Raw genomic sequence first — 12679 nt, forward strand, 5'->3', positions numbered from 1 at the left:
GAAATATACATGAAGTAGTAGCCTTGGAAATGAATTCACTACCCTAGATTTGGAGCACTAGTAGGCATGGCCCTGGCCTCTCTGGCCTTGGTTCCTCAATTATATTATGCCGTCCTCCTCTCAGCCATACTATGCAAATGATGGAAAGATTGTGTTGGGTAATGTCTTAGTCTGTTTGTATGGTTATAATGAAACACCACAGACTGCATGATTTGTAAAGAACAGAAATTTATTCTTTTGCAGTTCTGGAGGCTTGACAGTCCAAGATTAAGGTTCCAATAGGTTTGGTTATCTGGTGAGGGCTGTTCTCTGCTTCCAAGATGGCACCTTGTTGCTGCATCCTTCAGAGGGGAGGAATGCTGTGTCCCCATATGGCAGAAGACCAAAGGGCTAGCGAGCCTAATGCTGCATGAAGTTTCTTTTATAATGGCCTTAATCCCATTAATAAGGGAGGAATCCTCATGGCCTAATCACCTCTTAAAGGCTTCACCTCTTAACACCATCACATTGATCATTAAATTTCAATACCTGAATTTTGAAGGGGACATATTTAAGCCATTTCAGCTAAGTAGCACAATGTGAAGATTATCCAAAGAGTATTTAGTAAAGATGGAACAAAAACAAAGGGCAAATGCCTTTTGGGGAACTATTTAGACAATGCTAAAAGTGAGGTAACTTTCTCTTCTTTTTTTTTGCAATAAAACAATTGTTTAATTTAATTCAGAATAAGAGATAATAACTCTTCAATAAAATATATACAATTGTACAAGGCACCCTTTCAAAGGGGTAAAGGCATACTGGAGGGAGGGGAGAGATGGAGAGGAAGGTGAAATACCAGGGAGCTTAATGGGCTGTTTTGGTAACTCCATTTTCACCAAGTCAAAACATGGCTTTATCGTCTGCCCTCGACATGTTAAAAAGTATATAAAATTTTCTAATAAGTTTAGCATATACAACAGGTACACACACAGAGAAAGCATAATTTTTTTTCTTTCTGGATCTACTAATTGTTCAAGAATATTTAGCATATAGGTAACGGTTACAAGGTACTCATATTTTAAGCAGAAAATTACTATGTCCCCCACTCAAATCATCTTTGCAATCTGTGAGGATGAATGTACCTAGTATTTCTCAGAAACTATCAACTCCTCCCAACAGGCTTTAACTTTTTACTCTCCAATTATCTGAAATGAAGTAAAGCAACAGCCTTGAGAAGAATTAGGAAGTATTTCTAATTTTCTACCTCACCTCCAGGCATTCTCAGGATTCTTCTCATCCCGCTTATTGGTCTTACAAAAAAAATTCTTCAAAAAGGTAAAACTGTAAAAATGTGTGTGTGGGAGGGGGGTGGGGGGTGGGGAGAGATAGGAACAAATATGGTAGCATATAAAAAGATTTCTTTTAATGCAAGTAAAATGCAGAAATGTGATGTGTCCCCTTCACTTTGAATAACCTCTCCATATGTGCATTGTGTCCAATTCTAATATTTGTTTTCCATAAGCAGAAGTCAATAATCTCATCAAAATAATTGACTTTGGCAAGTTTTGCAAATAATTTGTCTCCTTCTTTAAGAAAATACAACAAATGGACTTACACAGTCTCTTTAAGAAGGTGATATATAGAAAAAAGCACATATGTATATAAATTTTGCCTTTTAAAATAATTTGAATTTTTACGTCTACTGTATAAAAATGTATTGTATTATATTTTATTATATATATATATTTATACATAAAAACCATCAGAGCCAATCTTTGTGAAAGGAGAAGGGGGCATCTGGAAGATTACACCAAGAAAACAAGGCTTGGTGCCTCCGCCTAAAGAACAAATTTCAATTATGTCGTGTGGCCCTGTCGGCCTAGCCGCTTACGGTGGTGCACGCAGGGTTAGCAGAGCAGGAGTATTGGCTGGTCCTGCCTTCTTGGAGAGGGAGAGGAAACCCTTTGAGACAAACATCCATCATGGAGTCTATTGATCTGGTCCTTCTTAGGACAGGTGGTACATACCATATCCCACTGGCGTGGCATAGAGTCCCACGGGCGGGATGGGAAGCACAGGTCTATGGAACGGGTAGGATGCTCCGTATATGGACGCTGCCTGCAGGGGCGAGCTGATGGGGAAAGGGAGACTGAAGCTGGAGGGTAGCATAGGTTTTGCAGCCATTTTCAGCTTTTCCAGTTCTGACTCCTGCAGTCTTTTCGCCTTGGCCCTTCGGTTCGGGAACCAGATTTTGACCTGAGTCTCCGTGAGGTTCGCAGAGCTGGAGAAGTCCGCACCCTCTGCAACGGAGAGGTACTGTTTCTGGCGCTACTTGCGCTCCAGAGCGAGGAGCTGGGACGTTGTAAAGGCTGTGCGGGGCTTCGGACTGGTCTTGTGTTTTCTCAGGGTGCAGGTGGTAGGGCTCGTGTGTCGCGGCGGCGGCAAATATCAGCCGGTTCCTGCATCCACGCCGCTGCGTCTTAGGGAGTCTTCCCACTTGACCGAGGCGGTCTCGAAGGGCTTGATCAGCGGCCCGGGGCTGTGCGCTTCCCGAGCGCCGTGCCCCGGCAGCAGCAGTAGCCGCAGGGTGGCCCCGGCCAAGGCGCTTTCGGCCGGCATTGGGGATGCCTCCTTGGGAGGCTTCTTGTCGGACACGAGCGCGTCCACACTGTAGGGCAGGCTAGAGACCTTGACGCGGCGCTCCTCCGCGGCCGCCTCGGCGTCCCCAGGCCCCGGACCCGGCCCGACCGCCACCGCTGGCCCCTCCTCTTCGGACGAAAACAGAAGCCATGCGTTCCCTGCCCTACGTAGCTCCCGACGCGCGACTCCGCTGGCAACCCGGCAGCGGCGGCTCAAACATTTTTTGTGGGGGAGACGAGAGGGCGAGATAACTTTCTAAATTCCACAGTGGGGAATGAGGCAGGGAGGTGGGGAGCAGAAAAGAATGTAACTGTCCCAGAGTTAAGATGAAGTTGACCATTCATCACAGATACTTCTCTATAGGCGAAGACCTCTCTAGGTTTTCTCTTGTGGTCGCAGGAAACTCTGAGTTTCAAATCCCATTCCTATTTCTTGCCTCTAAACTTGGAGTCAGAAGAACCAGGTTCCAGGGCAAGCTCTGCCACTCACTTACTGTTCACCTTTGAGCAATTCACTTCTCTCTGCGTTTTCTCATTTGTAAAACTGTTTAACAACAATAATAATACATCCACTGTCGGTTTCATGAAAAGTAATGAAATAAAAGTGTGGAAGTGTTAGGCCGGGCGCTGTGGCTCATGCCTGTAATCCCAGCACTTTGGGAGGCCAAGGCGGGTGGATCACCTGAGGTCAGGAGTTCGAGACCAGCCTGGTCATTGTGATGAAACCCCGTCTCTACTAAGAATACAAAAATTAGCCGGGCTTGGTGGCGGGTGCCTGTAATCCCAGCTGCGTGGGAGGCTGAGGCAGGAGAATCATTGAACCCGGGAGGTGGAGGTTGCAGTGAGCCTAGACTGCACCACTGCACTCCAGCCTGCGTGACAGAGCAAGACTACATCTAAAGAAAAAAAAAAAAAGCATGGAAGTGCTTAACACAGTACTTGACACAGCAGTAGGTCCTCAAGAAATATAAGTGTAAACTGATTTGTTATGCTTTATAAAGACTTTCCTCCATTTTTCATGTGGGAAAATAAAAATCCAGAGAAATTTGTCATTTAAAGTCAACTTACTTAAAGTTTACTCCCTGCAAATTACTAGGCATTTGCCTAATCTCCTCATGGCTGCTTTCGTGTCCTGGTTTCTCAGGGTGTAGATCATGGGGTTGAGCATGGGGGTCATGACCGTGTAGCTGATGGACACAGCCTTGTCCATGAGGAATGGGGTGAAGGGCCAGGTGTAGACATAGATACAGGGAATGAAGATCATGGACACCACGATGATGTGGGTGGTGAAGGTGGAAGCTGCCTTCCTCCTTGCCTTTCCTGAGTGGGACCTCAGCATCACCAGGATGACAGTATAAGAGATCAGAAGGAGGAGGAACCAGATGATAACTAGCAGCCCACTGTTGGAGATCATGAGGAACTCCAAGAGGGAGGTATCAGTGCAGGCAAGTCTCGGTACTTGGGGAACATCACAGTAGAAGTTATCTAGGATGTTGGGGCCACAGAAGGGCAGTGGAAGTATCAGAGCCAGTTGGACAATGGAGTGGACAAAACCCCCCACCCAGGCGGCTACTACCAGGCCCACACACAATTGAGTGTTCATGATGGTGACACAGCGGAGGGGCTGGGAGATGGCTATGTAGCGGTCATAGGCCATGACTGAGAGAAAAAAGACAGTCCCACCTCCCAAAAGGTGGAAGAAGAAGATCTGGGCCATGCAGCCCTGGTAGGAGATTGTCTTGGTCTCATGGAGGAAGTCCACCAGCATCTTTGGAGAGGTGACTGTGGAATAGCAGAGGTCTATGAGAGCTAGATTTCGGAGCAGAAAATACATGGGTGTGTGGAGCTGGCAGTCAAAAGTCACTGTGACCATGATAAGGAGGTTTCCCACAATGGTGGTGACATAGAATAATAGGAACAGAAGGAACAGGAATTTCTGGAGCTCCTGGGTCTGTGAAAACCCTAAGAGGATAAACATTGATACCTGTGTGGTGTTCTGTGGTTCCATAGGATCTTCCCCCACGTTCCTACAGAGAAACCATTGAAACAAACAACAAAAAAAAGAAAATTCAATCATTTTCCTTGGACAGTCAGGATTGAGTTGATTAAAGTCATTGTTGAGTGCCAATCCGAGATGTAGCTTAGGAAAGCCCTCCACGGGGAGGAAGTTCCATATGTTTTCAAGGGTTCCACAGACTTATTTCCCTGACCACGCCCTATGGTATATTACAAGAATCTGGGCCTTTTTTCCCTTCGGCCATGCTGTCCTCAACCACAGGTTTCATGTCTGATTCTTTTTCATACCTGCTATGCTCAACATAGTGCCTTGTGAACCATAGGTTCCATAAAGCTAGTTGAATCAATCAGTGAATAAAAAAACATATCAGCAAGTACCTGTGACCACAAACACCATCAACCTATGTGCATAAATCTTGATAGGATATACAGTTGAGAATAATGATTTTAGATAAACAAATAGATGCTTCTTTATGGTGGGAATTTGAGAGGATGTTTATTGCTGGAGAAAGAGAGGTGTACATTAGAAGAAAATTGTTATGTACAAAATCAGAGGTAAATGTGAAGAAAAACAAGCAGATAATCTTGGTTGTAGTGAAGCTGGGATGATTAGTGTTTCTCAAACGTTTCCCCGTGAGTACTTCTCTAGTAGCATTTGTTGCCGTGGGTCATCTGTGGGGGCAATTCAAAGAAGCCCAGGACAAATGCACTATCTCCTTGAACTCTCATGTTTTAACTTTTAAAATTTATGTGAATTTTCTATTATACACATATCCCTAGACAATCTTTGGCAGAGCTTTTAAAATGTAACTATTATGGTTCATAAAACTTTGACAAGACCAGTGTTGTTAAAAAAAAAAAAAAAAAAGGTTGGCTGGATGCAGTGGCTCATGCCTATAATCCCACTACTTTGGGAAGCCAAAGCAAGAGGACCACTTGAGGCCAGGAGTTTGAGACCAGCCTGGGCAACATAGCTAGACTCCCACCTCTATAAAAAATTTTTAAAATTACCCAGGTGTGATGGCATGCAGCTGTAATCCCCAGCTATTCGGGAGACTGAGGTGGGAGGATCGTTTGAGGCCAGGAGTTTGAGACAAGCCTGGCAACATAGTGAGACCCCATCTCTACAAAAATTTTAAAAATTACCTGGGCATGGTAGTGCATACCTGTAGTCTCAGCTATTCAGGAGGCTGAGATGGAAGGATTGCTTGAGCCCAGGAGATCAAGGCTGCAGTGAGCTATTATGGCCACTGCACTCCAGCTGATCTTATCTCTAAAAAGAAAAAAAAAATTAGAGCATGAAGGGAGACATGATTCTTTAGTAAGTGAAAGTTCTAGAAGACATTAGCTTGAAAAATAAACTGAGTTCTTGGTGTTAAAACCCATTCTTTTGGATTATACCTTTCCACAGGTATTTTCTCTAATTGTTCAGAAAAATTTGTCTCAAGGCCCCATCCTGTACAGACAATAGAACATAAAAAGTCTCTTTTCCCTGATTCCCACCTGGCACATGGGCACGGTAGCAGCAATTACACTGATGCTCTTACGTGGGAGTTGAATGAATATATTTGGAAAGATCTCTATAAACCTCTGTGGACAAATGTAACAGGATTATCTCAAAACTTATCTATGAGGGATTTCAATACTCAAAATATTGTTATATTTGTCTTCACATAAAATTCACATTCATCCTCAGATATTTGTGCAAAAATGATACTCCAGGAAGATGTGCTGTGTTTGTTCTGTGGCTTTACCAACTCCCAGCCTAGGACTGTTTGAAAAATGTCCCCATAGGCAACTGAGAACCCCGGCAAGCTCTTTAGCAGGAAATGATGTGATAAAACAGGGTTAGAATGGGCTTATCCCAGTGCACCAGGGCAGGAAGCTGAGATAGGCAAGGGTAGTACACACCCTTCCTGGAGCATTGTCGCAGCAACCGCAACAGAGGGTAACACATTTTGGTCTCTGATTTTGTGTCCTTTCTCCACCACATGGTGTCAAGGTTAGACTGGGTGGGCAGCCATTTAAATGGCATGGTTTGGCCTCTCTGGGAAAGTCCCTGACCCTAATCCTTCATCCCTGACTCCAACTCTCACACCTGATTACTGATTCCTGAAATGTTAACAGCATACTTCATTATTTTATCTTAAGATCTTTATCCCTATTAAGATTACAACCACCATACTTTTTCTTTTTTTCGGACAGGGTCTCACTCTGTCCCCAAGGCTGGCCTGCAGTGGTGCGATCTCAGTTCACTACAATCTCCAGCAGCCAGTCTCAAGCAATCCTCCCACCTCAGCCCCCTAAGTAGCTGGGACCACAAGCACACATCACCATGCCTGGCTATTTTTTTTGTATTTTTAGTAGAGACAGGGTCTGTCATGTTGCCCAGGCTGGTTTCAAACTCCTGAGCTCAAGTAATCCACCTGCCTCTGCCTCCCAAAGTGCTGGGATTACAGGTGTGAGCCACTGCACCCAGCCTACCACCCCCATACATTTTTATATGCTTTTATCAGTCAGAGATGAACACTGAAGTTTTTATGGATGTAAAGAAAAGATGTCTTGGTCTTGCCTTAAAATACTTTATTAAAGGGGGGAGGAATATGTAAAGCAAGACTGGCAAACTGTTGGTAATAGTGGTAATTCTGAAAATGGTGATTCTCTCTGCTTTGTAAATACATAGAAATTTCCATGATACAACATAAGATGAAAAGCCTCAGAGATACTCTAGTTTTGATCCTGATGTCTTTGTATTATCTGGGTATTTTTACTTTGAATGAACTATGTATAAGTCATGATGGAAGGAAGGGATTTTAAAATAAAATAACATGGCTGTGTGCAGTGGCTCATGCGTTAATCCTGGCACTTTGAGAGGCCGAGGCGGCCAGATCACCTGAGGTCAGGAGTTCGAGAGCAGCCTGGCCAACATGGTGAAACCCCGTCTCTACTAAAAATACAAAAATTAGCTGGGCGTGGTGGCGAGCACCTGTAATAATATAATAATAATTCAAACTTATCTAGAATTCACTAATTATCCAAAAAGTTAAAGTATAATAAGGAAAAATTTTTTTAAATTATGTTAACATTGATCTTTTAAAAACTTGTAATACTCAGCATTATTGAGAATTTAGAGCAATAGATAAATCACTGGTGGTACAATCTTTCTAGAAGACAATTTGAAAATATGTGCCAAATCCATAAATTATTTATACTCCCTGACCCAGTAATTTCTATCTTAGGGATTTGTTTTAAAGAAACAATGAAAACTAACTTTTAAAAATGTATGTTTAAGGATATTCATCACATTATTATAATATTGATAAACTAGAAACAACATAAATGCATGACTATAAGATATTGGTTAAATAAAATATGGTTCCTTCGTGTGATGAAATACTAGTTAAGAATAAACATATATCCTAAAAGGATGTTTAACTCTATGGGATTTTATTTTACCATGGGAGGGGCAGCAGTGATTGCACTGATGCTCTTATAAGGGAATTAAATGGATACATGTGAAAAGATAGCTCTATTGATCATGTCCTTTGCGGGGACCTGGATGGAGCTGGAAGCCATTATCTTCAGCAAACTAACGCAGGTACAGAAAACCAATCACAGAGTGTTCTCACTTATAAGTGGGAGCTGAATGATGAGAACTCATGGACACATGAGGGGAAAAAACACACAGTGGGGCCTGTCAGGGGGGTGGCAAGGGGAGGGAGAGCATCAGGAGGAATAGCTAATGGATGCCGGGCTTAATACCTAGGTGATGGGATGACCTGTGCAGCAAACCACCATGGCACACGTTTACCTATGTAACAAACCTGCACATCCTGCACATGTACCCCTGAACTTAAAATAAAAGTTGAAGAAAAAAAAAGATCTCCATCAACCTCTACAGACAAATACAAACAGGATTATCTCTAAAATTATCCATGAGGGGTTTTAAGACTCAAAGTATTGTTGTTTTAAAGAGAGAATTACAAAATATTTTGAGAAAATATAGTATAAATATAAAGGGAAAAAATGGACATGAAAAATCAAAATGTTACCAGTGTGAATAGTGGTTATCTCTGGTTGATGGGATTGATGGAACATATATTTTTTCTTCTTTATAAATTTTTTTTTATTTCTTGTAATTTATAAATTGTCATAAAATTTTAATCAAAAAAAGCAAAAGAAGTATTATAATGAGACCAAGAAAGAGAAAAGGTAAGAGCTGAAAAACTTCTTAGCATGAGCACTGTCAGGGGCGAAAGACAACCCCAGGTGTGCAAGGGGAAGGGTTCGGGGAAGGAGAAACCTCCGAACACTGAGGAAAAGGGAGAGAGAGAAAAAGAGGAGGAGACGCAGTGTGGGAAAAGGGAAAGCTCTTCCGTAAAAGAGAGGAGAGAAGGAGACCGTGATTCCCAGGACTGTTGCAGAACCACCAGATTCCTTCCCTCCTCATAACCAGTTCTTCAGTTTGAGTGTCACTGTAATGGCTAAATCCAGTCAGTAACCGTGGGTTCTTTCAGCTCCATCTGGCACTGTGAGCTGCCTGTCATTATTATGAAATCATTCTTGCTACTTCTTTACTCTAAACCCAAATACCTCTCTGGCTCTCCTATTTCTGTCTGTTATCCCCTCACCCAGCTAGACCTCTCCCTTGCACTCCACATGTATTATCACCAAGGCATATGTGTTCTTCCTTTGAAATTACTGCCAAATTATTTTTCCTATCTGGCTTATTGCCGTGGGCCTCCAAGTGGGTTCTTGCCCCCAGGTTTTGCTCCATTTTAATGTACTGTGCAACATAGTACATACAAAAACTTCCTCCACAATATCTTCCCCCTCTATTTCAAAAGGTTTTCAAAAATTTTCCATGGCTCTTTATTGTCTACAGGAAGGAATTTGCACTTAGTTAGGATTTCAGGGGCTTCCACACAAACAGGCTCCTACCTTTCATTCCAGGTCCATCTGCCACTTAATAGTAGTAGTAATAAGCATTTATTGTAATTGTAGTAACGGTAATAACTGTGGTAGTAAGCATTTATTGTTGTAATAGCAGTGATTGTCATCGTAGTAAACATTTTTTGAGTGCTTACTATGTGATAGACGCTATACTAAATATTTTGCTGGCATTATCTTTTTTAATTCTCATATATTATTCCCATGTTTATAAGTATAGTAAGTACTAAAAATTATCTTCATTTTACAAATAAGTAAACTGTGGCTTGAATAGGTTAACTAATTTCTCCCAGATCACATGGAGAAGAAGAAGCAGAGCTGGGATTCTGAGCCAGGTCTGATTGACCCAGAATTTGCACTCCTAACCACTATTCTCCTCTTACCTGCTCCCCTCTAAGAAGATTCAGCTTCAGCGAAACTTATCTCTTCCTCGGTCCCTCAGGTCTCAGTGCCTTCATCCAGTCAGTGCCGCATCTGAATTGCTTTTCTGTCCTGTTCACCTGTCTGAATTCTACCCTCCCTTGAAGTTTCAAGAGTAATTAGCTCTTCCATAATGTTGCTATGCCTTGGTATTTTTTCATGAGGATGGCTCTGTCTGCTCACGTGTGTTGTAATTTCAGTGCAAATCCAATACGTTAAGTATTACACAGTACGTGGTACACACAGACCCTGTCTCATAGTTGGTTCCCAAAAGAATGTGTGATTGCTTAATGGTGGACAGGGTGCTTGGATGGGCCAGACTGCTGTGAGAGCTGGGAAGAAAGAGAGAGTAGCCACTGGATAGAATGCAGTTTATAAGACCTCAAAGAGAATCCAAGAATCCTAATTCCCAGCATCACCAGATTTACAATCCTAGAAGCATCATCTTAGCATGGCCCGATTCTTTCCACAAACCCATCAGAATCTTTGCAAATGCTTCCTCCCCCTACATGCATAGAAAATAGATTTAGAGGGATTCTAGACAAGAAAGAAAATAGACATAGGGAGGTACATGGATCTGTATGGGGAAAGGGGAGGATTCTAGACCTCTTCTGTTGTTACTCAATCTTCTCTCCCATCTGTCTTTGCTCTTAGAAAATCAGCCCACACAGGACTAGGAGAGATGAGGGGAGAAGGAATAAGTGGGTTCCCAAAATGGAGGAGAATCTAGTCTGTTGTCATCCAGGGAGCATTAACAGGTATTGTTAAACACAAGATTTAAGAAAAGAGAGGATAAGATGGAGGGACAGCAATAGAGAAGGGAAGAAAATCTGGAGTGAGTGAGAGAAGCGGGCAGGAGAAAGGGGAAGATGGAGGAAGATGAGACTTAAAAAGGAACAGTAGAGGGTGGAAAGTGTGAGAGCAAGACTTGTTTGTGTTTTCTCCTAGGTGTGGGAAGAAGCTGTAGTATGTATGTGGGAGGTGGGGGAGAGAACAGTGTATGTCTATATTCCGCTGTCCCTCCCACCCTCTGTTCTAAATTCCACCCAGCACATAAGCCAATACAGACAAAAGTCTTAATGCTAGATAAAATCAATGTTTCCCAAAACCCATTCGCCTTGCATTAATGCCCGATGACTTCCCCCATGCCTTCCCTCCACCCCATGCTTGTCTCACGATAGGCTTTGTCCATGGGAAAGACACTGGGGCCATCATCTTCCTCCAGCCCACAGTGGCCAAGAGGACTTAGAGCCTCCCATCTCCCAGGTCACTCTTCTCCTGTAGCTCCATTCTTCTCCTGGCCTCTCTCAGACTAGGAACACATATAGGATTGGCCTGAAGGAAAGGGAAATTCCTTGGGGGAGTAAAACTTAGGCTTAATTCATAAGATGAAGCCTGGCTCAGGCTGCTGAGGGCAAATGAGCAATGGGAGTTATTAAAAAGTATGTGAGATGTTGCATCAGACACACTTAATTATTGGGAGACTGTCTTGGGGCCAACATTTCAGAGGTACTGATCACAGGACCAAGATGAAGAAGGATAAGAACCCTAAAGAGACATGAATTCCCAGGGAGGTTTACAAGAACCAAATCCTTCAGCACCATGGGCAGTGCAAGGCCTCCACCCTCTCCTATCACCACTGTAGTTGGAAAAGTGAGTTATGTCCTAGGACACAGTCCAGGTCACCCCCTCTATAAACCCCAAAGCCTTTTTCATATGTACAGTCATTAAGGTACCATCTCTTATCCCAATCTCTGATCTGCTCTTCTCTCAGCCAAAGTGAACTTCTCAATGTAAATTGGCTAAGTTCATCCTCAAGATATAATTCAACTATCATAAACTTCACAATTATTAAATGATTTTAACCATTCAGTGGTTTTTAGTATATTCACAAACTTGTGTAACCATCACCACTACCTAATTCCAGAACATTTTCTTCATTCTGAAAAGAAATCTCATATCCTTTAGCCGTCACTGCCCATTCTGTTCTCTCCTCAGTCTCTGGAAACCACTAATCTACTTTTTGTCTCTGGATTTGCCTGTTCCGGACATTTCCTAAAAATTGAATCATATAACACACGTATGATGATATATGGCTTTTGTGTCCTACTTCTTTCACTTATGTTTTTAAGTTTCATCTGTACTGTAGCATGTACCAGTACTAGTCATGTACCAGTCATTCCTTTTTATGACTGGATAATATTACATTGTATGGATACATCACTTTTGTAAATCAGTCAGTCAGCTCTCGGACATTTGAGTTCTTTCCACTTTTTAGCTATTATGAATAAAGCTGCTAGGAATATTCATGTATAGGATTTTGTGTGGATGTATTCTTTCATTTCTCTTTGGTATATAGCTAGATGTGTAACTGCTGGATTTTATAGCAACTGTGCCTAATCTTTTGAGGAATAACCATCTTACTTAGAATAGTGAGAGTGAGGTGGCATCTCATGATTTTCGCATTTGTATTTATAAAGAATATGGTCTGTAGTTCTTTTCTTGTATCTTTGTCTGGCTTTGGTATCAAGATAATGCTGGCCTCATAGAATGTGTTAAAAAGTGTTCCCTTTGCTTCTGTTTTTTTTTTTTTTTTTTTTTTTTTTTTACAAGAACTTGCATAGTATTGGTGTTGATACTCCTTTAAATGTTTGGCAGAATTTACCACTAAAGCC

The 12679-nt window shown here is 42.3% G+C and overlaps 1 protein-coding gene and 1 pseudogene across 2 annotated transcripts; both read right to left on the bottom strand.

Moving 5' to 3' along the window:
- Window positions 1-211: 211 nt before the first annotated feature.
- Window positions 212-11365, bottom strand: LOC100432088 (olfactory receptor 4D1). 2 transcript variants are annotated; one of them, XM_054535655.2, is made up of 4 exons: window positions 11181-11365; window positions 9968-10336; window positions 5801-5907; window positions 212-4645 (listed from the first exon to the last, which is right to left on the bottom strand). In XM_054535655.2, exon 4 carries the CDS (start codon window positions 4624-4626, stop codon window positions 3694-3696), a length of 933 nt encoding a protein of 310 aa, XP_054391630.2. In that variant the 5' UTR covers window positions 4627-4645; window positions 5801-5907; window positions 9968-10336; window positions 11181-11365; the 3' UTR covers window positions 212-3693. The 2 variants fall into 2 exon arrangements, with proteins under 2 accessions (XP_054391630.2, XP_054391631.2); XM_054535656.2 differs by lacking the exon at window positions 5801-5907.
- Window positions 1987-2598, bottom strand: LOC129051090 (homeobox protein MSX-2-like; annotated as a pseudogene).
- Window positions 11366-12679: the final 1314 nt, after the last annotated feature.

Source organism: Pongo abelii, chromosome 19 (genome assembly GCF_028885655.2).
Source record: "Pongo abelii isolate AG06213 chromosome 19, NHGRI_mPonAbe1-v2.0_pri, whole genome shotgun sequence".
Lineage (NCBI taxonomy): Eukaryota > Metazoa > Chordata > Mammalia > Primates > Hominidae > Pongo > Pongo abelii.

Bases quoted from the DNA above. Each gene is read 5' to 3' on its own strand.
- LOC100432088 (XM_054535656.2), bottom strand. From the start codon at position 4,626: ATGGAACCACAGAACACCACACAGGTATCAATGTTTATCCTCTTAGGG.